Below are 26,599 nucleotides of genomic sequence, written 5' to 3' on the forward strand. Positions count from 1 at the left end.
AGTGGAAACACAAAAAACTTTTTCAGCAAAGTTTGCAATCTAAACAGTGCACCGTTATGCTAATACTTTGGAAAACCGAAAGTGAAACTGACTAAACAAAAGTCAAACCAAATAGATTATTTTCATTATGCAAGCTGAGCCAAATGCAAAGAAACAATGACATAGTAAGTGTTTACTTTCTAAAATTAGCTTTTTTTTTGCTTTTTTTTTTTGTAAAACCACTAATCTGGAAGCTGCTGCTCCTCCTTGCTTCCTTAGTTAGAAGTAGCTCTGCCTCTGTTACTAAGGCTTTGGCTCCATCTGCTGCCCCTGCATCCCACCTCCACTCACCAGACTCTACCATGTGAGTAGAGAGAGGGTTTTGCAAATAAAGACATTTGTGTTTTTAAGTGTGGGATTTTTACCCGTAAGCTTTCGAACATTCTGAACTTTATTTCAAGTTTGTTACCTTCAAATGTTGCAAAGCCTTGATTGTAACAACATATGTGCTAAGTTTGAAGATAACTTGAAGATTGCTTGTGTTTCTGAGTACAAGAAACTGTTCAGGTGCTTTTACTGTTGAAAAGCATTTTTAACACTTAACTAACTCAAAATATGCCTAATGACTTTCCTATAATCTTTCCTTAGGGAAAATCTTTTCTAGGTTAAAGAATAAGCATGAAAACTTCAAACAGAACAGTAACTGAAAAATAAGGATTTAAAATGTGTTTTTGTAGACTCGCTATTGTGATGGTATGATACATATCAGATTTATTTATTTTTTAAAAAGGAGGAGTATAGGTCTTGACTTTCTAACCTACTCTGTTCCTTTGTGTATAGCTGCTTTTACTCCACCGATGGTTAAAAAGTTCTAACTCATCACCTTATACAGATTGTGGGCACTAAGTCCACCTCTGTGCATTCTCTGCTATGATCTGTCCTGAAGTGATATAGGAAGATATTAGATCCAGGGTTTTCTTTATTTTCAACCCCAAACAGTGATTGGAAATGGTTTGAAAAAAAGTCATTTGGCAAATTAAATACTGAACTATTATTATTTCACTGGACAGGTATCTGACAGAATTAAAACTAGTATTGTATAATAAAACCGTTCCACTTACAGTATACCATTTTGTCTTCTATCAGACCCTGGGTATGAAAGGAATACTTTGGTATCTTAAGGTTGCTTTAAAAAAAATCATATCAGTTAAGGCATTAAATTGGCTCAGTTTTATATTTCCCTTGCGTTTGCAGTAAAAACAAAAATTAATATTGACTGAATAGATTTGTCTGATTGCCAGAAGCTGAGAGTGGACGGCAGGATGGATCACTTGATGATTGCCTGTTCTGTTCATTCCCTCTGAAGCACCTGACATTGGCCACTGTTAGAAGACAGGGTACTGAGCTAGATGGACCTTTTGGTCTGACCCTTGTGTGGCCAGTCTTATAGTCTTACATAACATCATGAAGACATTCACTTTTAAAACATTATTCAAGACCACCTAGAAAAATGTTCACTTTATAAAACTTCTCATACATGGATGTTTGGCTTTTCTTTTGGATGACTGATTCAATTGAACTCAGATTAAACAAAATATGCATATATTAGCATAGCATATATTAGTTGGACATGGAGAGCCTCTTCCCTTCCCCCCCCCCTCCCCCCCGCGTTCTTACACGTCTGGGTTGGCTTGCTGCAGGGAAGGATTTCTTTTCAGCCACAGGCAAACAGCCCAGTAGGAACGGCCACCTCTGTCCCCTTAATTAAATTCCCGTATTTCAACCAGGTTACTATGAACGATATCACTCTCCTGAGGATAACACAGCGAGATAAAGAATGGATGTTGCTTGAATGCCAGCAAACACGGGGACCAGATTACTTGCTACTAGCATAGCATGGTCAAGTGTCCTACCATGGAGGACGGAATAAGGCTGCACTGCCCAGAAACCTTCTGGAAAGGCTTTTGGAGTACCTCCAGGAGAGCTTCATGTAGATGTCCCTGGAGGATTTCCGCTCCATCCCCAGACACGTTAACAGACTTTTCCAGTAGCTGTACTGGACGTGAATGCATCCCAAGTCCTCAGGGCAAATTAATCATTAAAAAAAGCTTGCTTTTAAACCATGTTTTATATTTACAAAGGTAAACTCACCAGAGGTCCCTTCTATGGCTTCATGGTCTGGGATAATGCCTTGGGAGAGTTGGGAGGGTACTTCAGTCAGGCTGAGAAAAAGATCCTGGCTGTTGGAGAGAACTGAGTGCTGTGTGCTCTCCGCAAGCTCGTCGTCCCCCTCCTCCTCCTTTTCCCCGTCCGCAGAATCCTCAGCCATGGCTGACATTACCCCCTCCTCGGAATCCACGGTCAGGGGTGGGGTAGTGGTGGCGGACCCCCCTAGAATTGCATGCAGCTCAGCGTAGAAGCAGCATGTCTGCGGCTCTGCCCCGGACCTTCCGTTTGCTTCTTTGGTTTTCTGATAGGCTTGTCTGAGCTTTCACTTAACTTTCACGCGGCACTGTAGTGAGTCCCTATTGTGGCCTCTCTCCATCATGCCCTTGGAGATTTTTTTCAAATGTTTTGGCATTTCGTCTTTTGAAACGTAGTTCTGCTAGCACGGAATCCTCTCCCCATATAGCGATCAGATCCAGTACCTCGCATACAATCCATGCTGGTGCTCTTTTTCGATTCTCGGACTGCATGGTTACCTGTGCTGATGAGCTCTGCATAGTCACCTGTGCTCTCCTCGCTGGACAAACAGGAAATGAAATTCAAAAGTTCGCGGGGCTTTTCCTGTCTACCTGGCCAGTGCATCCAAGTTCAGATTGGTGTCCAGAGCCGTCACAGTGGTGCACTGTGGGATAGCTCCTGGAGGCCAATACCGTCGAATTGCAGCCACACTAACCCTAATTCGAAATGGCAATGTTGATTTCGGCACTACTCCCCTCATTGGGGAGGAGTACAGAAATCGATTTTAAGAGCCCTTTATGTCGAAGTAAATGGCTTCATTGTGTGGACGGGTGCAGGGTTAATTCGATTTAACGCTGCTAAATTCGAATTAAACTTGTAGTGTAGACCAGGCCTAACTCTGATTCCAAGTCCAGGATAAGTTTACTGGACTGGAAGTTAATTAAAAAACAAAAAATAAAAACATCATTTTAGGTGTAATTTATTAAGAACCAATAAGCCAAAAACCCACAATGCTACTTCTATGGAATCTCTTTTCAGAATAGAATGCACTTTAAGTAACTTCTTTCAGAGATTAGAGCTATTATCATTAGTTTCAATTTAAACCTTTCTAATGTGTTACATAATAATTCTCTGTTCTTGTACTTCAGGCTCTTGTTTTCAATCTTTATCATGTCACTTTAGCTAACATAAATGTATTTTGATTTTAGATATTACTGTTTTTACCATACGCATTTGAGTTGTCCCACAAGCACCCTATTCTACCCAGATAAAATTTTGTCACCAAGCTTTAATTTCTTTCACTCTTTGTAATAATTCGGATTATAATGCTGCCCATGCAACCTTTTCAAAGTGTTTTGAGGAAGCTTTGCTTAACAAGAGGATGACAATTTTACTTGCATCAGATATAAAATTCAGAAAGATCAACAACTGACTAACACAACCGGAGTATCCATCACCATAATCATTCACAATATATCTCTGAATCCTATCTGAATTGTGTCGTTGTACATATGACTTTAGATAACTTCCAAAGAGCCACTAATTTAAGCATTAACAGTACTATAGCATCTTCTGCATGTTTCTTTCAGCAAGACAGTTTAGCTGCTTATTTGATATGATTTTTCTTGATACAATCCAAAACCAAAAACTTACATTTAGAAAACCAGTTAAGATTGCTAAGAGTTACGTTTTTCTCCTATTAATCACGTTACTTAAAAATTCTTAAGTAAATAAGCAACTAGTTAAGGATGATATAACTTTACCCAGCCTATATCTGTATAATAAGCTTCTAAGCTTGTCACTCTGAAGCCTAGAATATCTGAGTCAAAAACAATAGAAATATCTACAAGCAAGTTCAGAGTATCACCAGGTTTAGTCATCACTGGATTTCACAGTCTGTTACCACCCAACTTAAGTTCTCAGACATATTTGACTTTCCTTACGTACATGACTTTACAAATTACCCCCATGTGACAGCACAGGCTTTCTAGTAGTAATAATTCTTACCAAGTTCCAAATGCATATTCATTACAGTACAGCCTTAACTCTGACCCAAAATAAATACTGCTCTTTTATCAGTAAACTCACAGAAAGCACAAACCCTTTTAAAAGACACCTATAATTACATACATATTGACCAACCTCAAATGTAGGTCCACGTGTATGTCTAATGTAATTATAAGCTGACTATGTTATATGCTTTTCTTATTAAACAACATACAAAACATTATTATCAAGGAACAACAATGTGAAGTATTTGATAAAATAGTGCAGTTGTTTTGGTAAACAAATGTAATCTAATTCCAAACTAAAATTATTGAGGAACAAAAATAACCATTATAATGAAAGCTGGTTATATCCTTAATTAGTCTCTATGTACCTTACAACCATCACCACCACCATTATACGTATGCAGATGGAGTTCATCATTATCCATTTTCCAAAAAAAAAAAAAAGTGTTTTGCATGGCAGTTCCTCTTACTGATATCCCATCATGGTTTAAGGGAATTATAATAGAGGTTCAGCTAGTATAGAGGACTTAGAGTGTACGGTAATTTGAGTGGCATTCTTATTTTGCTACATGGACAGGGAAGAACTATTATCTTTCTGTTGAACATCCCAGAGTAAAATGAATACCTTGGCTATGAGAACAGAATCTCTTAAGTACAAAAGTTTCTATGTTAGAATTTCTGTTGATATAGCTGTCAAGATGTAGGTAGAGGAGAGAATGGGAGGTGGATGTCTTCATTTTGTTTTATTTAGGAAATTATTTCGCTGTTTTTAGCTTTAACTACAAAGTGACCTGTGGTGCAGGAGAAATCTTATCGGCTGATAAACTCCAACTCATATTTGGCATATGTCTGCACAGGTCGGGAAATGTGCCCAGGACAGGTCAATGCTTAGATATGTTGATAGATGCTGTATAAATATGTAGAGTGGATAAATAGCACTCATGAAAGAGGAAAAAAGAAAATCATCTTTTTCCTCTGTCATTTCAAGCATAAATCTTTCTCTCTGGCAACTTTTAAGATACTAACCTCCTCATTCTGAGCTGGGCAGATTCTTAAGTTGTTTTGTGACTCAGGTTAAAACATGTTTATCTTTCAGAAAAGCATCATTTCAGTGAGATGCCACATTGTTATCAGTGCTGAATTCTGAACACCTTAAAGTTCTGCACCAGTGAAAATGCGCAAATATATTTTACTTAAGTATGGGCAGACCTTTATTTGGAAATGCATGATTTTACCAAGCTGCCGCAATTTCAAGCAATCTGCTTGTAAGTGTCTGCATCTTGGGTTGGATTCCTAACAACAGTTACAAGAGTGGTAGAGTCCTAAATCTTACCTGGTCTATAGTCAGTTAAAATTAAACAAATACAAGTCTTATATTTTTTTTAAAATCTTTTCCCCAATTTATTTTCATTTTATAGGTTTGATGAACTTATCAAAACAGTAATGTTTTTAATTGCACAGAACACAAGAAATATTGTAAAAAGCGGTCTTCAAAGTATAATATTATACTTCCACAGAATAAAAACAGTACTGTACTCTAAATATGTATCTTATACCTGGCTTGGAGAAATCATAAATACTTGCGTTTTTGACTACTGTATGGATAGCATGTTTTTAATACTAATATTTTAATACTAAACACTATGCTTCACTACAGGTATCCATGTGTGTAGAATGATGTCATGTATCTAGTTTTTTTCCTTCAAAGTGAAGTTGGATGTAGTATCTTACTTTCATGTGTACCCTGACATGGAGCCATAGTATTTTAAGTTCTTCTTCGAGTGCTTATTCACGTCAGTTCCAATCAGGTGTGCACGCGCTGCATCACGGTCGTCGGAAACTTTTTCCCTTAGCAGCTCCCATCGGGTCGGCTAGGGAGCACCCTGGAGTGATGCCTTCCTGGAGCTCAATACATGACCCATCTAACCTCCCCCTTCAGTTCCTTCTTACCATCCATGGTAACATTGGAACTGCGTTTCGCTTGCTTGCAAGTGTTCCCGTAGTCTAGTACCTAGTTCTACCCAGTTTCTTGTTTTAGTAGTTAGCATAGAAATTGGTGCGTGGAATTGTTCCTCTCCCATCACTCTGCCTTTGGCTTCGGGGCATGCCTCAAGTCCAAGGGTTTGTCTTGCAGCATATGCCCAAAGCCTATGCCTAATAGTGATCCCCACAACTTGTGCCTGAGGTGCCTAGGAGAGGTGCATCAGTCTGAGCACTGCAAGATTTGTAAGGCTTTCAAGCCTAGAACTAGAAAGGAGCGTGACTTCTGTTACAGTTACTTATGGAAGCTGCACTGCCAAGGAAGGACTCTGATGCAATAGACCCTTGGCACAGAAGATCCCCGGCACCACAGCAAGGAGCAGTGCCCTGGCACTGTTCCCCGTCTCCGGTGCCCCACAAGCGCCATAAGAAGGAAGACAGAGGGCTCTGTCCTCAGAGAACTGCAACACCATTAGGGGAGGCTTTGCTGCTCCAGAGGATTGTACCATTGACTCCAGTGCCCCAGACTGCACTTAGTGACTATCCAGTGGGGCAGTGCCTGGTGGAGGTGTTGGAGCCCCCCTCCACTCTGGACACTTTTGAAGCTGCTAAGGAGCTCATTGAAATAACTGTGCCTCAGCCATCGGCTGTTAGAGAGAAGCCTCCAGCACCTCCTAGACAGGTACCATCTAGAGGCAAGCCCAGGATGATGAGGCTCTCTCCTCCTCATCGCTGGCCTGGCACTGTTCCCGGCACCATTCCAGGTCCCCATCGCCACAACACTCCCCGGCACCAGCCTCGGTACAAGATCGCATGGCACTGGGAGCATGACAATCTATATCTCCAGCACCGAGGAGTCAGCACTGATCTAGGACATCACAGGGCCAGCACCGACACGTGGCCCCGGAGCACAGCGGCCCTTCCCTGGCACCGGACACGTGGCACCAGTCTCGGTCGCAGGATAGCCGGCACCAGCCTTCGATGTGATCGTCACAGCACCGTTCCCTGACCACCTCTTCACGGCACCTACTGCTGGTGCAGGAGTTGTCAGCACTACAGTGGTCATAGCCTTCAGGATCTTCAGACTCGGAGGCCAACTCTTATTACTCAGAGACAATATCAGCCTCACCCAACGTAGGACACATACCGCCGTAGGGGCAGGAACAATAGGCGTAGACCTTCTAACCCACCTTCAGGCCAGGGGCAAGGCCCAACCAAGCCACTGTCGGGATCCAAACAAGGGTTTTGAAGGGATGCCCAAGGATGGTATACCCACCATTATCCCGGGTTCTTACCCTTCTGAACCATCTATCTCACTTCTACCGTGCGTGGTCCCATATAACAGCAGACCACTGTGTTCTTCGCATGGTAGAAGTGGGATATTCTCTCCAATTCTGCTCCTCCCCTCCCTCCCATCCCCATTCCCCATCCCTCTTCAGGGACCCCTCTCATGAGCAAGTTCTTATCCAGGAGGTGCATCGCTCCTCACCATAGGGGCAGCGGAGGAGGTTCCTCAGGAGCTAAGGGGCAAGGGATTCTACTCCAGCTATTTCCTAATCCCCAAGGCAAAAGGGGGATCTCAGACCCACTTTAGACCTGCGAGGGCTCAGTCAGTTCATGGTAAAGTTGAAGTTCTGCATGGTCTCCCTGAGCATGATTATCCCTTCCCTGGATCCAGGGGACTGGTACGCTGCCCTCCACATGAAAGATGCACTTTCATGTAGCCATTTGGCTGGCCCACAGACATTTCCTGAGGTTTGTTGTCAACCACAAACACTATCAGTTCACAGTGCATCGAAGGTCCCTCTGGGTGTTCACCAAGTGCATGTTGGTAGTCGCAGCCTTTCTCTGCAAGAGAAAGGTTTATCCCTACCTCGACGACTGGCTGCTCCGGGGGCGCTCCAGGGAGCAGATGGAGTCCCAATTCCAGTTAATCAGAGAGACCTTCCAGAGACTAGGACTCCTCCTCAGTGTGGACTAGTCAATGCGGTCACTGACCCAACGAACAGAATTCATTGGGGCGGTGCTGGACTCAGTTCAGGGAGGAGCGATACTACCAGAGTCCAGATTTCAAGCACTGACAGGCATCATTCAGATTCTCAGGCAATACCCCATCACAACTACGAGGACATGCCTCAGTCTCCTTGGACACATGGTGGCATGTGCTTATTTGATCAGGCATGCCAGGCTGAAGCTCAGACCACTCCAAGCATGTCTCACCTCAGCTTATCACCCAGGTCGAGACAATTTGGACTTGGTAGTAACAGTGCTGGAGCAAGTCTTAGATACCCTATGCTGGTGGCTGGACCCTTGCATGGTCTGCAAAGGAGTCCCATTCAACATCCGTCAACTGTCCATGATCTTAGTAACGGGTGCATCAGACCCAGACTGGGGGGCCCACGCAGGAGATCTACTGACACAGGGCCGGTGGCCGCAGTCCTAGTCCCAAGCCACATCAATATAAAGGAACTTACAGTGGTGAGACTAGCTTGCTTGACCTTCCGGACCGATTACAAGGTCAGTGTGTGGCAGTGCTAACAATAACACCACGGCCATGTTTTACACAAACAAACAGAGCGGAGCCCACTACTCTCCTCTCTGTTGAGAGGCTCGCCAGCTGTGGGATTGTTGTATAGGATGCTTCCAGGTGAATGGAGTGGGCTATCTCCCTGGAGTACGGAACGAGCTTGCAGACCACCTCAGCAGGTCATTCTGCAACCATGGGTGTCCATCCGTCCGGACATCATACGTTCCATCTTCCAAAGGTGGGGATTTCCCCGGGTAGACCTATTCATCACCAGGAAAGTGTCCAACATTTTGCTCTTTCCAAAAGCACAGTCCGGGCTCTTATCTCGGACGCATTCATGCTACCCTGGGGAGACCATCTCGTCCACAAGGTACTGCTCAAGTTCAGCAGAGACAAGGCGAAGGCAATTCTGCTGGCTCCTGTGTGGCCACCCCAACATTGGTACACCACGCTTCTGGAGCTGTCAGTGGACACCCCAGTTGCTCTACCGCTCCACCCATGGTTAAACCCAGTGGAGGTCCAATGCACGTTGAGGGAGGTGCTGCTTGGTGGCAGGAAACCTTCCACCAGGGCCATTTACCTAGCTAAGTGGAAAAGGTTCTCGTGTTGGTATGAGCATAGTTGCGTACCTCCACTTCAGGCATCTATACCGTTCATCCTGGAGTATCTACTGCATCGGAAGCAGCAAGGTTTGGCAGGACCATTCATCAGAGTACACCTCGCAGCCATCTCGGCATTCTATCCAGGAGAATGAGGCGCTCGGTATTTGCCACCCCTATGGTGGGCTGTTTCCTGAAAGCTATGGAAAGACCATATCCACAGTCCCGACCACTGGTACCTGCTTGGGATCTCATTCTGGTCCTCGTTAGGCTAATGGGGGCCCCATTCGAACCACTGGCTACATGATCCCTTCTGTATCTCTCATGGAAGGTGGCATTCCTGGTTGCCATCACATCAACCAGGATGGTTTCAGATTTAAAAGTGTTAACCTGCAACCCCTCTTCCCCTCTTCCCCCCCCAGTCTTCCATAAGGACAAAGTACAGCTTAGGCCACACCCGGCCTTCCTGCGCAAGGTGGTATCCCAGTTCCACATTGGCCAAGACATTTTTTTATCAGTCTTCTATCCCAAGCCACATGCTGCTGCTTCACTCACTAGGTGTTCATAGAGCGCTAGCATTCTACACTGAGCGCACAAAGCTTTTCAGGAAGTCAAACCAACTGTTTGTAGCAGTGGCAGACCAGATGAAGGGGCTTCCGGTCTCCTCACAACACATTTCTTCCTGGATCACAGACTGCATCTGTACCTGCTACGACCTCGCTAAGGTCCCAACCCCGTCTATTACAGCCCACTCGACACAAGCTCAAGCCTCGTCCTCCACTTTCCTGACCCAGGTACCTATCCAGGAAATCTGCAGAGCAGCAACCTGGTCTTCGGTGCACACATTTAGCACCTATTGTGCCATCACCCAGCATGCTAGAAACGACACTACTCTCGGTAGAGCGGTGCTCCAGTCAGTGATTCCTTAACTCCAATCCTACCCCCGGAGGAGAGCTTGGGAGTCACCTGATTGGGAATCGGCGTGAACAAGCACTCAAAGAAGAAAAGATGGTTACTCACCTTGTTGTCACTGTTGTTCTTGAAGATGTGTTGTTCACATCCATTTCAATACCTGCCCTCCTTCCCCTCTGTTGGAGTAGCTGGCAAGAAGGAACTGAAGGGGGGGGGTTGGGTCGGCAGGGACATATATTGAGCACTATGAAGGCGCCACTCCAAGGGGCTCCCTAGCTGACCCGATGGAAGCTGCTAAGGGAAAAAGATTCCGACGACTGTGCACGCAGCGTGTACACACCTGACTGGAATGGACGTGAACAACACATCTCAAAGAATAACAGTTGCAAGCAGGTAAGTAACAGTCTTTTACGGACTCAGATTTGAAAAGAGATACCAGTAATTTGTTGGTATGGTAAAATAGTGGTAGACTATTGAACCTATCATTTATAAAAAAAAAAAAAAAAAATTCACTGTATTATAGAGTTATTATCCAATCCCCACTCCATTTTGCAGTAATGTTATTTCAGCATTTGGGACCATTGTTATGATTTTTTTAATAAGGAAATCTGTAATACTAACCATATATAGTCTTGCTGGTTCTGACAGAATCCACTTTTCTGCAGAGGATACAAGTAGGACTTAAAGTAGTCAGTTAATTTCAATCACAAAATGTTAAGACCAATAAATTCTTTTTATAAGGTATTTTGAAAACAAAGCTTGAAAAAAAATTTTTTCTCTTTTTCCCCCACATCTTATATTCCTCTATCCCCAGCACATTAACAACTAACCACGGTAAGATGTTTGATATGTAAGGCTGGGGTTTATAGCTCACTATGCAATTTTGTCTTTGTTCCAGACCTTTGATGAATGTGTAGCAGCTGGAGGATCAGACTGTGCTCCAGAGAAACTTTGGCTTCAAATTCCATTCTTCTGTGGCCACAGCTCAGAATGCTGGTAGGGAGATAAAATTGGCTTAAGCTGCTAATCAAGTATATTATCACTTTAATCTATATTTAATAAGTGAATGTATGGTGCAGGGTTAGATGTTGAGAAAGAATGAGAGCATCTGGAGTATACCAGCATGTAATTCACTGGTGTGTACTTTTTGAGTTTACCTTCCAAAGGTATTTGACTTTAAAAGATTCGTGCAACTATTTTCCAAGGAATAAGTTTAAAATACATTTGTTTTGTAATAGACGTTATAGAAGTGTGCAAACAATTCTATAACTAAAAATCAGCATTTCCATTATAGACTCCAGTATTACGGATTCAATATTGACAATTTCTTGTTGAATCAGGCTAAATCTTAGTGTACATGTTTGTCTGAACTAAGTGTTCTCCTGTTCAAGCTATTTGAGTTTTATACGGAGGGAAAATGATATAAGTAGCTTGGTTTGAGATGCTGTTTTGCTAAGCTGTTTGCCAAACTCTCAATAATAAATGCAGCTTAGTTGTTAGAAGGTGAAATGAAATTTGATAAGGATTAACTGTACATGTGGATCAAGCATTTTTGTTTCTTATATTAGAGCCGTGTACTTTAAGGAAGTCTCCAGGGAATATAAGTTTGAAAGTGGCTTATTCGTGTACAACAATTCCATTCAAATCCTTTTAACACTCAGTGATAGAGAAGTTTCTAGCTGCTATCAGTGGAAACAAATATACTGAAAGGTTCTATTATCCCTAAATTTGCTGGATTTAATCACTGGCAAAGCAGGTGGCCACTTGGGGACTTGTACTCAAGTGCAAACTCTGTATAATGTGGGCAAGCCCCATGTACCCCAGTCTGACAGTGGGACCTGAAGAAGCAGCAGCTTTGGGCCCCTCTATCCCACCTTTCCTCTCTGGCAATGAAACCATAAGAATGGGAGAGATGACAGCTCTATTCTTTCTCCTTTGTAAGGCCAGCTTTGCTTTTATGTGGGTATTTAACTATGGTAATGAATAAGACTTGCTACATGAGATGATATTTATCAGAGGATGGGCATGTGCCCCCCACACATCATTTTTTGAGTAGGCAAAAAATGGTAGTTCTGACCACTTAATTCTTGAGGCACAGAAAAAGTAAAATTTTAGAAATTTAATTAATTAAAGGAATAACCATATAATTGCTAAACCCTAGTGGGTGAGGTGTTAGTATTAGCAAGAGACTGTTGTGAGCAGCCTTGTAAAGTCATAATCCATGACGTTGGGGTTTGGTGTTGACATAGTCACAGGTGAGAGCAATTGGGGAGGGGAAGTTAGGTAAAGGAAATTAGAGATGGGTGTGATTTTAAAATGAGTCTCTCTTGCCGATGTGAAGAAAACTACATCTAGGAATCAAGAATTCTTGGCTGACTTCAGAACCTTGCTGTAATTACTTTTTATCATTTTAGGAATGTGGGGAGCAGATGGGCTTTGGAACAAGCCAAGTACAACCTGATTAATGAATACTTCCTAGTGGGAGTCACTGAAGAGCTTGAAGACTTTATTATGTTATTGGAGGCAACTTTGCCCCGATTCTTTAGGGGTGCTACAGAACTGTACCGGACAGGTATTTGAATAGCTGTTTTCATTTCTTCCTCACCCCTTTTTCATTTATGCTTTCACATGACCTCTTCAGACCTGACTGAGCAGTCCTGAGTCTCTGCCAGGGTTGCTTCTCAATTGATTGATGATACTATGCAGGAGGCAGAATCATTCCAAAAGAGTTCTGTTATCAGTTTTACCATGCAAGCCAAGAATCTTCAGCACTTATGTGCATTACACACAACCAGGGTGGAGCATTTAGTCTGTGCAGCAGTTCTGCAGTAATATGGGCCAAGCCCCAAAGAGGAACTGACACGCTAGGGCCTTGATCTTGCAAACTGCTCTATACTGGAAGATATCTGCACCCAGGTGGAGCCCCACTAAAGGATCCTTTAATCAGTATAAAACTCCTGTATGTCAGTGAGCATCTACACAAACATGGAGGTCTGTCTGCATGGATCAGCTTGCAAAACTGAGGCGTAAAACAATAGAAAAGTAGGGGATGGTGGAAGGAGGAGGGAGAGCCAGCCCTAAACAAGAAAAGGGGAAGCTTGCACTTTTTTCTTTCAGACTGATTCCTTGAAGCTACGCTTTTGTTTTTAAGTGATTTTTTTTTTAAATGTTGACATATTTAAAGCGAGAAGTATCATTTTGACTTTAGACAAAAAATATTTAGTAGTATTTCTGGACATTTCCAGAAGTATTGTCCCAGGAAAGCAAATAATTATTTAAGGAATGTCACTGCAGAACAAGCAAATTGGCACTTCCTTTGCCACAGTGTAATTTTCAGAAATATAATCTTCTAGAAGTGGTGGTATTTGAATGATTTGTGTGTTTATATATGTATTATGTATACAATTATTTCTACACAAACATATGATTATTTCTTCTTCGAGTGCTGGCTCATGTTCATTCTACGTTAGGTGCACACATGCCACATGCACCGTTGCTGGAAATTTTTCCCTGAACGATCTCTGTTGGGCTGGCTCTTGTGCTCTCTGATGCTGTGTGCTTATATGCCAGTATAAGGGGTGCTGCCAGCCCCGCATCCTCTCAGTTCCTTCTTACTGCCCGTGACAGTTGCTGGAACATCTCTTGCTTTGGCAAGGTGTTTCAGTGGTATTTTCTCTTCAGCTTAGTTTTAGTCTTCAGTTAGCACTAGTGTAAATAATACTAGTGTAGGTAATTAGTCCCCCTCCTTTAGTGTAGAGGGGCTCCACCCCAGTCCAATGGCAGCACTGTTGTCTCCGCCTTGAGGGCCATTGATTTTGGTGCAAGACCCCACCCCCTTTCCCCCCTCCCCCCCACCTCTGCCCCACCCCCACGGAGCTGCCAGGATGTCATCACAGTGCCTTCTACCCCAGAGGCCTTTGCAGCAGCCAGGGATTTCTCTCTCCTAGTACCGCCGACTCCAGTGCCACAACCTCCGGCTCTGATGAGCATGAGCAGAAAAGAGCAAGGGGCTCCAAGCCCTTTCCTGGTACCCGGGACCCATGTACCTTCCAAAGGCAAGCCAGGCCATGTTTCATCTGTGAGGTTGTTCCTGGTCCAGCACCAGTCCCTGGACCCTCGGCACCAACTGGCAGAAATGAGGGGTACTGGTCCCCTGTGATCACCTCAGGAGGACGTTTCTTCAGTCTGAGGTGGAGCCCTACACCCATCCCAAGAGCTGTTGCTGTTATCCATCCTACATCCCACCAGTCCGACTCAGTGGTGTCCAAGAGGTGGGTTCCTGCATGGCTCCATTCAGCATCGGACCCCGACTCTAGTACCAACTCCAGTACCAACACTCAAGATGTGTGTTCAGTGGATGTAATCAGGGCAGAAGAAGCAGAGGAAGCTCCCCCTCCGGTACAGGCCTCTTCCTCCCCAAATGAGACCTTCTTGACTGAATGGCTCACTGCATCACCATCTGAGGTGGCCCTCCCATCAACAAGGTTGTTATGGGTCTGATCAGAGCCCTGTGGCAGATGCCATCTTCTCTTCCTCCCACTTCGAAGAGGGCAGAGGAGAAATACTATGTGCCAACCAATTGGTACCACTACTTATATTCTCATCCTCCTCCTGAGTCCCCAATGAGAGAGCCAGACAAGCACTACCCCCAAACAGAAAGGCTTAAAGAAACTAGATCTGTTTGGCAGAAACGTTTATTCAACAGGCAGATTGCAACTTCGTATCTTGAACCAGCAAGCCCTGCTGGAGAGGTACAATTATAATATGTGGGATTCTTTGACAAAATTTAAGGACTCGCTGCCTCAGGGCTTCATGCAAGAGTTCTCTACCTTCTCAGAGGAGGAAAAGAACATAGTCAGAGCCTCACTCCAGGCAACCCTGGACGTAGCTGACCCAGTAGCCAGAACGATGGCTTCCACAGTGGGCAAGAGGCTAGTGCTTGGCTGCAATCCTTAGGGCTACCATAAAAGGTCCAACAGTCAATCCAAGACCTCCCATTCGAGGGTACCTCATTGTTTTCAGAGCAAACGGACACACAGCTTCATTGCCTGAACGACTCCAGGGCTATCCTCAGGTCCCTGGGCCTCTGTGCTCCTCATGCTTCAAGGAAGCATTTCAGGGCTCAGCAACTTGACTGCGTCTCAGCTTCTTGTGCTTCCAGTTCCAGCTCCAGTCCTTGCCTCTCTCAACTGGTGGAAGGAACCCCAGCCAGCTATGGCGGGCATTCCTTTTGTCATCCCCCAGCCATCACTGTCCTTAATTTCAGATGCTTCTGATCTAGGTTGGGAGCCCATTCGACCTCCTAAGACCACAGGGTCGGTGGACCCAGAAAGAGCTCTCCCTACACATAAATGTCAGAGAGCTCAGAACGGTCCGCTTAGCTTACCAAGTATTTCTTCCCCAAATCACAGGAAAAGTAGTATGAGTACTTACGGACAACAGAGTCATGTTCTACATCAACAAGCAGGGAGGAGCATATTCCTCTGTCCTGTGTCAGGAGGCCGTCTCTCTATGGGACTTCTGCATGAAGCACTCCATTCACCATGAGACTATCCATCTTCTGGGAGCTCAGAACGCCCTGGCAGATCATCTCAGTTGATCTTTCTCCTCTCACCAGGCCACCAGGTTCATCTTCCAAAGGTGGGGATCTCCCCAGATAGATCTGTTTGCAACCAGGCAGAATAAGAAATACCATCAGTTTTGCTCGCTTCGCGGTCATAGCCCGGGCTCCCTTTCAGACACCTTCCTGCTTCCATGGACTGATCTCCTATTTTATGAATGTCCTCCAGTTCCTCTTGTATACAAGGTCCTTCTGAAAATCAAGCAGGACAAGGCGAGCATTATTTTAATAGCCCTGGTATGGCTGTGCCAACACTGGTTCAGCATGCTGCTAGACTTGTCAGTAATGCACCTAATCTCAAAAGATCCAGGGCTGTTTACTCCACCCAAACCTCGGAGCCCTTTACCTGATCTTGTGGAAACTCCATGGTTGCGCCTGGAGGAACAAACCTGTTCAGAACAAGTCCACTAGGTCTTGCTAGGTAGTAGGAAGCCAGCTACTAGGGCTACCTATGTGGCCAATTAGATGCGTTTTTCAATATTGTCTTCCTAACGAGGTGTGTCTCCAACTCACTCAGTCTTCCTTTAAATCTATACTGGAATACCTGCTCCACCTAAAACAGCAAGGTCTGGCCGTTGCATCTATCATGGTACGCCTAGCGGCAATCTCAGCCTTCCAGCGGTTAGAGAGACTTTACTCTCAGATTTGTGAGCTGATTTCCCTGTGGGATTTAAACCTGGTCCTGTCAAGACTCATAGGCCCTCCCTTTGAGCCGCTAGCATCGTGCTCTCTGCTGTTTCTCTCCTGCAAGGCTGCCTTCGTGATAGTGATTACCTCAGCCAGAAGTGTCTCAGAAATCAAGGCCCTTGCATCAGAACCACTATACGCTGTGTTCATCAAGGACAAAGTTCAACTGTGCCCCCGCCTAGCATTCCTGCCAAAGACGGTTTTGCAGTTCGATAGTAACCAGGCCATTTTCCTGCCAATTTTCTACATGAAACCACACAGAAATTCAGAAGAATGGCAGCTTCAATCATTGGTTTAGTCCTCTCAATGTAAAAGGCTAGGGAACATCTGACATCCATTCTGTCAAGTATCAGAGGAGTACCTGTGTTAGTCTGGATCTGTAAAAAGCGACAGAGTCCTGTGGCACCTTATAGACTAACAGATGTATTGGAGCATAAGCTTTCGTGGGTGAATACCCACTTCATCAGATGCATTCTGTAGATCTATACAACTCTTTGTGGCAGTAGCAGAGAGGATGAAAGGCCTGTCAGTTTCAGCCCAGAGAATTTCATCTTGGATAACCTCCTGTATTCAAGTGTGCTACGAGCAGGCAGATATTCCACCTCCTGCTATCTTGACTACTCATTCGACAAGAGCTCAGGGCTCATTGGCGGCATTTCTGGCGCAGGTCCTGATTCAAGTGCATGCCTTCTCCTCCCACTATGCCATCACCCATCAGGCAGGAGGTGATTTCAGGTTTGGGAGAGCAGTGTTACAATCCGCATGCCCATGAACTCCAAGCCTACCTCCTTGGGTACTGCTTGTGAATCACCTAATGTGGAATGGACATGAGCAAGCACTCGAAGAAGGAAAAACGGTTACTAACCTTTCCATAACTACTGTTCTTTGAGATATGTTGCTCATGTACATTCCACAACCCACCCTCCTTCCCCTCTGTTGGAGTTAGCTGGCAAGAAGGAACTGAGAGGGTGCGGGGCCAATGACGCCCCTTATACTGGTGTAGAAGTATGTGGCACCAAAGGGTGTGAGCCGACCCGACAGATACCACTGGGAGAAAAATCTCTGGCAACAGTGCATGCACACCTAATGTGGAATGGACATAAGCAACACATCTCAAAGAACAACAGTTACAGAAAGGCTAGTAACCATTTTTTATTACTTCTACTGTTGTAGCACCCAAGTGGCGAACACTTTCCAAAGCAAGATGAAGAAACATTCACAGCTCCAAAGAGCATGACGTTGGATTATTCTAAATCTAAATCCCCTTCTTGCAGGTCTAGAGAAATGCCCATTTTACCTGTGTCTGAAGGTACCTGTACATTTGGAGGCCCATAAAGTCATGATGGGTGTGTCTCCACCGTGTTTTAAAACCTCTGGCAGGAAGTCTCAGAGCCCAGGTCTACAGACCCAGGCTTGTGCTTGGGTGCTAAAAACAGCTGGATAGATGCTTCGGCTGGAGCTCAGTCTTTGAAGCCCACCTTTTTCCCCAGGCTTCAGAGCCTGAGCTCCATTCTGACCCAAGGCATACCCCATGAGACTTACAGCCTCCCAAAGTCTATTTCAAGTTGGACACCTAGCTGCTGGGGTTTGTTTTGTTTTTAGCACGCTCCTACCTATTTGCCCTGCTGTTTTACCTTTGCAAGGGCTTTTTGTCCCCATCCTGCATCAGATTGTTTGCGCTATGGACTTAGAGATGCATGTTTCTCCTCTCCTTTGGTTATCACAGACTGCTGCCATTAGAAATAGCTGAACCCTCTCTAGGTAGCTGCTGATGCCTCAGTTGGCCCTGCTGCATGTGATGATGTAGGACTCTGGGCAGGACTTCTGCCTCTGAAAAGGAAGAGGGACAAGATTATTCTTTAGAAGCCCCTAAATATGCAAAATTAACATTTTATATGCAGTTTTTTTAATCATTCAACTATCACTCTTATGAGTGTTAAAATTAGTAAAGCTGCACCTTAAAGAAAGTGTGTTCTCTGAACCAGCTTTCCTGATAGTAGATGCTTCTGGCTTTGAATTTTCTTAATATCTTAGTATTTAGTATCCATAGTAATTTCCAAGTAGATATTAATGAAGTTTGAAATAAAGATCTTACAGGTCCATTATATGGGGTAACACAATTCACTAATTGATCATTTCCTGTTTGGGGCTTTATTAACTGAGTCCTTTGCATGGAGTGAGGAACAGGTTCTCTGAGAAAACACTAATGCAAAATGCATTAATGCTTAGTGGCGGAGGTTTCAATTTACCGGTCCCACATGATTATATTAATAAATTCGGGATTAAGTTCTATCAATTTTGATACAGTTTATCAAAATGTGGATTGAAGAAACTGTGCAAATAAAACAACTTCAGCCTGTACGGTACAATTCTGGAATTATTTAAACTTGTAAGTGCAAGTAGAGTTATAACCTCTTTCATTTTCCATTTAGGAAAAAAGTCTCATCTTAGGAAAACAACAGAGAAAAAGCTCCCAACAAAAGAAACCATTGCCAAGCTGCAGCAGTCGGAAATTTGGAAAATGGAGAATGAGTTCTATGAATTTGCACTGGAGCAATTTCAGTTTGTCAGAGCACATGCAGTTCGGGAAAAAGATGGAGAATTGTATATTCTGGCTCAAAACTTTTTCTATGAAAAGATATACCCTAAGTCGAACTAAGAACGAGGTATACTGTTAGATCAATGGACTAAACCTTTGGTCACTTTGTCATCTTAGTTCTCAGCCCTGGAAAATAGTTTGCTGGTAAACCGCTGAGGCATTTCTCTCTAGAGCTGAGGAAAGTGGGCTGTGGATCACACCAAAGGTGTTGGATACTTGACTTAAGCTTCAGTTCTTTTATCTAACTAATAGTTTCAGTGGGAGTTACTACCCTTTCCCTGAAGAAACCTACATTTTCCTTTACAGATATTAACTGCACAGAGGTTCTGGTTGAAAATACAAACAAAAAATGCTTCTATTTATGCTGTTGTTGATTCTCAGAGCAATTTATTTTCATTTAAACTTCTATAAACAAGAAATAATTTGTTTTACCAGCTTCTACATGGAGATTTTGGTTGTATACAATTATTAATAGTGTTAATAACTGGTTGACATCTGTGCTTTGTTTTTGTGAGTCACGTTACCTGATATTCATTGGAATGATCAATCGTGTTCTGCTAAGAAATGCTGATGCTGGATTTGCCCATATATATAAATGTGGTTTTATTAAAAAGAAAAGTTATAACTAATCATTTAGTGTTTTTAAAAAATAATTTCCATATTAATATTGTAAAAAGAGAATCAAGGCAGTATTTCCTTTTCCTCCCTCACCCCAACTGCCACTGAAGTTGGGAAAATTCTGCAAAGAAAGTTGGCATTGCCTGCAGTTTTAGTTAATGCTTATACATCAGTATAAAAAAAAACCTAGTAAATTCAATATCAAGTTGCTCCATGGATTCTTTGTAATGACTGTAAACTGAGATATTGGTGAATCCATATTATGACTCCATTAATGAGCTGTGATATGGTTTGGGTTTTCCTACTTCTTCTATACTTTTACCTGTAGAATATTTTTACTAAGGTGCTTTATAATGTGTTTTAAAGCATTGCATTTACAAAAGGAGTAAAATGCTGTAAATACTGCATATTTTATGTATTTGGACCAAAAGGTTACAAGTAATTAGATGAAAGTGGTTTTTGCACCAGTTTTGTTACATGTGAAGTAAAAACCATCTCATCTGATGTTCGGCTTCCTATTTTAGTTAACTGTTGGACATCACTGAAATGCACTTCAATGACCTCTACAACTTTACTAACAAAATCAAAAGTTTGGTTGAGACACGTTGAACTTGACATAAATGTGTTTATGTAACCGCCTTACATCACTATTGTAAACTTGTATGATTTGCCGTTATTAGCAGCTTGAAACACCTGGTAGATTAAATGTAGTTGAGATTAGTGAACAGGCGTTTGGGTACTGGGGACACTGTGTTTTAACAAACTGCAGTGAATACCTACATGTAACTTTTTAAAAAATCACAGTAATTGCCCCTTTTTTCACCTTCAGTTTATAAAAATTAGTTTCTCTGGGTTTGATTGGGGTGGGGAGAAGGAGATAATGTGACATGTATTTGAATCCCTAAGGATGGTGCTTAAAACAATAGTGTAAAGTTATTAAGATGGAGTTTCTTTAATGCATTTGTTTTTTGTAATATGAAAATGATTGGGAGTTGAAAATCATGTGTACATTGGATGTTTGCTGCCAAAAATGCAATGATCCAATTATGAAAGGATTAATTGATACACTGTCCAGTACTAATTTTAAATTTGCTTTACTATCCTTTGGACCTTCCTCTTTTGAGATTTAAAAATACCCACTTTTCTCTAATAGCTGTTCTCCTCAATTAGGTACTGATGTGTTTTCCTTTCTCATTACTGATTTATGTAGCATGCCCCGGACAGGATTTTGCTTGATTCCTTTCCTGTGTATCAGCTTCATTAATGATGCCAACACATCACTGGAGAACAGGATTTGCTACTTGATTTATGTTTCTTCTACTAGCTGGTTGTCTAGCTGGACAAGAAGTACTGGAGAGTCATCATAGAGTGGCTATTGCAGTTCTGAAATTTTCTGTTTAGACTGGTAAATTTTGGAAATACAGTGGATATTTATCATTAAAAAAAATGAACATTTTTAGGGCAGATCACATTTTGTCCCCCATATAATTTGGTTTTATTTGCTTAAAGCACCTTATTTTCTTGATCCTTTTGTAAAATTTTCAGAATATCTCTGAACAAAGATAGAAAGTGAAAACACAGTACCCAAGTAGCTAACGAAATAGGGCATTTAAACATACAAACAAATGCCTTAGTTTGAGAAGAAAACTATGGGTGAAATCCTGGCCCTGCTGAAATCAGTGGAAGTTTTGCCTGGATATAATCATATAAATATAGTTTTTGAACTTCTGCTCCTCTTCGGCCAATAGTCATCTTAAAAATAGATTAAATGTCTCCATTTTAAAGGAGACATTTATTTTTCATAGTTCAAATCATGGAAAAAATATTTTATTTCCTCACATAATAATATAACTCCTGTCCCCTACTTGCTGTGAATTGATAAAATTGAGAGTGGTGATACAGAAATATGCATCTCTTTAGAAACTTACTAATTTAAAAATATTAATTCAACATATTACATGTTGGGGTGGAGGAGGAATCACAATTGTGGCTACTTTTATATCATATGAAATAATTCAGTCAGAGTATTTTAAAATCCTTTGACCTCAAACTTCTGCTTCTTAAAGGGATAACCAACTTTACACATTTTTAATAACCTACTCTATTCTTGTATTCTGTAATTCTCCAAATCACTGGTTATTAAAAGTAATTTACAGTGTATAAGTGACAATTTGTCTCAATACTTTTCCCCTAATGAGTCCAGTGAAATTTAGTGACTTGCAGATGGTGTGATCATTGGACTTGATTATGCAGCCTTTTGCATGCACATCTCACATTGAAGTCAATGGGGGCTGTATGCAAAGGTAGCAGGAAGAGATTTGCTTTATGGGAGCAATTTGGGGTGAAATTCTGGCCCTTTAAAGTCAGTGGGAGCTCTGCCATTGACTTTAATGTTGCCAGGATTTCACCCTTTGTGTTCATGCACAATATTTAAAATATTTTAGGAAATGGAAGCCCCAAAATCAATGCTGTGTACAGTGCGTGCATTTATGTTCAAATAGTCTGTTTATTATACACATCATGAATTCCTCTGAGATAATTTAAAACAGGAATCACAGTTTATACTTTTAGAATGTAGCAAAGGAGAAGCAGTCCGTCTGGGAGTTTGGAATGCTTTTCCTAGATGTTTCACATTTCTTAAGATGTTCAGCTGCTTCTGCGTTCCAGTAGTATACATTTGCCTACTATAACCTTACATTAGTGCTGTTTATGTCAAGGGAGGTCCAATTGCTATTACATTTTTGCATCAATTTCACTGGTATTGAAAAGGTATGTATAAAAAGAGATGTTTGTGATGCTGTCTAAACTATGCTGCTTAGGCAGCCAGATGAAAAACCTGTTTCAAAGTGCACTGCCAGCTTAGCTCTTTAAAAGTGGAGCTTATTTTAAGACTACTGGAGATCAGACTTGCAGAAATTGTAATGGGTGATTAGTTGTTGGGATATATTATGTACTTTAAGCCCATGCAGCTATGTAACCCTTGCAGCGCTATTTATAAATTGAGCCCTCTTTGTGAAGAGTTTGATAGCACATACAGTACTTATAAATGTGTTTAGACACTTGTACTGTCTAATACTAGATCAGAAATTTTCTGTAGCTTCTGTATTAAGAGAGTTAGGTTTGTGAGCATCTCTAAAGCAGTACTGAATGTAATTTTGAGAAACATGGATTGTGCCTCATTACTTTTACTTTTTAACTACACACACACACACACACACAGCTAAATAGTGCCTTTTTTCCTCACAATCCATGTTGAAGATGCTCACTCCTGCTCTTTTTCCTCTCTCCATATATTGATTCATTTGTGCAATATTATCCCAATGTGAAATCATTTTGTCACATTTGTTTGAGATAATTTACTCAATTTTCCTCACTATCATGCCAGCTTCTGTTGTTGAAGTGTTGATTACTGATGCAAATGCTATAAAATAAAACACCCAGTGGGAAGGGGAAAAAAAGTCCTGTGTCCTGTCTTAATATTTTTCATGTACCATTCGCACTGATATTTTTCTAGCAGGCATCAATATACATTATAATGAACTTCACTTGCAGCCATTGTTGCTGGAGCAGTTTCCATTGTGGTTGATCTATAAAAGTTTTTATAACTTGTTTGTGGGATTATTTTATTAAAACTGCTGTGAGTAAACTGAAATATAGCCCTGTATCACTTGCATTGGAATCTCTGATTGGAAATTAATAAATTGCATATACGGTGTATGTTATAATGGAAGTGTCAGTGGAAAGAAGCTCTGTGTAATAAAAAATTAAGATTTGTAAGAATGAAATAGGTTGACATTTAAGCAATGGACTGAAATACACGTGCCTCTCACCATTAGGTGAGCATGAGAGAACATATATGTGAGAGATGTTGATCACATTGCTTAATGCTTTACCGGAAGGTGCTCAGATACTATGTGGATGAGTGTGGTATATACAATAGAAATGTAGTATTGGCAGCTGCAAATGTAAATATCTTCAAATGAGATGTCTCATGAGCGCACCATCCAGTGGTATTCTCAATGTAGGACTTGCTAAAGGTGTATTATAAACATTTCTAGCCCTTCTGCTCCATGAAGCAGCTGTCTCAAGTAGCTGAATAGTCAGTCAGCTGACCCAGCCAATGTGTTAGCTTTGATTACTTAATAGGATAGTTCTTAAATATTTAGCCAGAGCATTACGAGTTGAGAACCAACTGTCACATAGCATTTCAGCTCTTTAAGTTTAGTGCTACTTTCCGCTGAGGAGTCCATTGAAGGTTAAATGTCTCTTGCATTGATGAGTAGTTTTTTTCCCGAATTCCCCTCTCTCTCTATGTATATGTATATCTCTCTAGATAGATAGACAAAATCGAGCCTTAAAACTGATCTTTGTTATCCTCACAGGTGCAATTGTTGCATACAGACTTGTATATCTTTTGCCTTTTATCAACCAATGGGAAGTTGAGAGAGAGAGACACACTGTGGCCTGTAAAAGGATACAAGTTCATCCTCTAAAGGCATCTTTTCCCGAACTGAACGATGTAGTAACAGAAATAACTGTTGCCCCAAAAGAGGCATATAGCTCACTACATAATATATTAGTAATTAATGTGAGCTCTACTGTAAAAGAGAAAATATCACAATAATATATCAGCATATTAATTGCCCAAGCAATCTTATAAAATGAATGCTGCCATTTTATGGCTAATTTAATCTCTTGAATTGGAATTAATTGGAAAGACTGTGCTAAATTTTTCCACTTCTTGCTTTTTCATTTTACTTTTATTAACCTGTCTAAATCTTACAGTTGAATTTAGTATAAATTTCCTTATTGCTTAATAAAATATAAGCTGCTAGTGAATCTCAAAGCAATGTCCAGATGTTTTCTTCAAGTACAAGTCCCCCGCTATGACCTCTCTCCATGCTTCATTACCACATAGCACAGATGTGGTAACTTGCAATAAGAGCTAATTTAAAGGACCAATAATAGTCTTTTATTAAAAAAAAAATCTACAAAGAACACCTGTGGCTTAAAAATGAAGGCTTAAAGACCTTTCACCTTGTCATAGTGACCCACTGTATCACCCAAACAAATGAAAAATACTGTGGTAAATAGACTCTGTCCATTTTCTAGACACTTACAAGATTTATTCTGGATACTACACTCTTGGGCTTGCTGCACACTCAAGCATTAACTTTTTATAATAAGAATAGATATAAATATAAATATGGCTGCATGAGGAATGACCCACACGTCTCAGTAACTATAATAAGAATTTCAAGCCAAATAGAGTGAGTGTGTGTGTGTATGTGTGTATATATATATATTATATATATATATAACACACACACACATAAAATAGTAATATTAGGCTTGGGAATTGTGGCTGTAGTTTGTATGGATCATATTTCTTTGATATTTTAGAAATATTTGATTTGCATGTATTTGACCCGTAGACTGCTCAAACACCCTTTATATGTATTGGAACATCCTGCAATTTGATATGAATTTGTCCTCTGAGTTAAAATGATGTTTCTTGATCGTGGTTCTTATTTCTAATGCTGATATCAATTTTAAATAATAAAGGAAAACCACTTTCCTATGTTGGGAACAAAACAGAATTCATTGTTTATTTTGTGTAAGTCCAGGAAGTCTCAAATGTTGCAAATTTGGTACAGAAGTTTCTATGCTCTAGCTTAACTAGAAGTTTTGAGCCTGATGCAGGAATTAAGTGAAATTCCATGGCCTGTGTTGTGCAAGAGAGTCAGAGAAGATGATCATACTTGTCCTTCCCAGCCTTAAAAACCATAAATTTACCTTGATAAACATTGGTTGAGTCTGTTGGCACAAAGTATTAGTCTTTTGCCTCCCTATTTAGAATAAAATAAAATTTAAAATGATGGATGGCTCAGATGACTGACACGCTTTTTAAGTTATTGCCCGGCTTGGTCAGGACTGTCAGTGTAGTCAATATGTGGTGGGGAAGGGAAAGAGAATGCAACTTCAGTTATGTAATCCAGTTCAGAGTGTAACACAAAATATGTGGTCCTATGTGTGAAGCCAATATGCAATGAACACAGATAAAGTACGAGCAAAGACATAAGTCTCTCTTGGGGTTGCCTTTGAGACCTTATCCACTCAGGAGTATGTTGGGATAGCTTCTGAGAGCCTGTCCTCTCTCAGTAGCATCCAAGACTTTATCCACTTGGTTCCCAAGAACTTAGCTCAACTTTGAACTCATCACTGAGGTTTCTGTATTAACATACAATTAAAGCACACTTGAGAATGCTTAAGCGCAGGTGGGTATAGAGAATATCACATCCAAAGTTACACAGCAAACCTCTTCCTTTATACAAATTTACACATTACATTGCATTTAGTGTACATTGCATCACAGGTTTTGGAATTGGCTTAGTCACTTTTGTAGGAATCAATCTCTATACAGCACGCATTGTCCATGCACAACTTACTCTTTACCTCATTTTACATTCCAGACTTATCTTATCCATTGTTATCTTGTTCATTGGGTACGCCCCCTTTATTTTAGTAATAAAGACATTTTGTTGCCAACCTTCTGATTCATTTACCTCCCTAATCCTGTCTCCCAAGAAATGAGGCCTCACCCATGTTTAGTTACTCATGTCAAGCCAAGCATGCAGTCTCTATACAAAGATTATTATTTAACATTTATACTGGGGGGATTCCTAGTGGCAACAGCTAAGGTGGCTTTCTTCAACTTCAGTTACCCAGTTTGTGTATCTTGAGCTACTTCCTTTTCTAGAGCTAATTCCAGACTGCAGCCATCAGGGTCAATACTATTAAAATATGAGTTCTAGCTTAAGTGAGAAATGGATCATCCTCCATTTTGAATCCCAAATAAAACTCTCTAACAGAGCTGTGAGA

At 41.6% G+C, this 26,599-nt stretch overlaps 1 protein-coding gene across 1 annotated transcript in view; it reads left to right on the forward strand.

The window, feature by feature from the left end:
• The window catches only part of HS2ST1 (heparan sulfate 2-O-sulfotransferase 1), a 165,676-nt gene extending 140,200 nt beyond the window's left edge, over positions 1-25,476 (forward strand). Inside the window, exons 5-7 of the mRNA XM_045026723.1 lie at positions 11,092-11,189; positions 12,608-12,765; positions 18,933-25,476. Coding sequence (XP_044882658.1) covers positions 11,092-11,189; positions 12,608-12,765; positions 18,933-19,159 — 483 coding nt within the window. The 3' untranslated portion in view covers positions 19,160-25,476. The remainder of the gene's footprint in view (positions 1-11,091; positions 11,190-12,607; positions 12,766-18,932) is intronic.
• Positions 25,477-26,599: the final 1,123 nt, after the last annotated feature.

The sequence above is a fragment of the Mauremys mutica genome, chromosome 8, assembly GCF_020497125.1.
Source record: "Mauremys mutica isolate MM-2020 ecotype Southern chromosome 8, ASM2049712v1, whole genome shotgun sequence".
NCBI classification, from domain to species: domain Eukaryota; kingdom Metazoa; phylum Chordata; order Testudines; family Geoemydidae; genus Mauremys; species Mauremys mutica.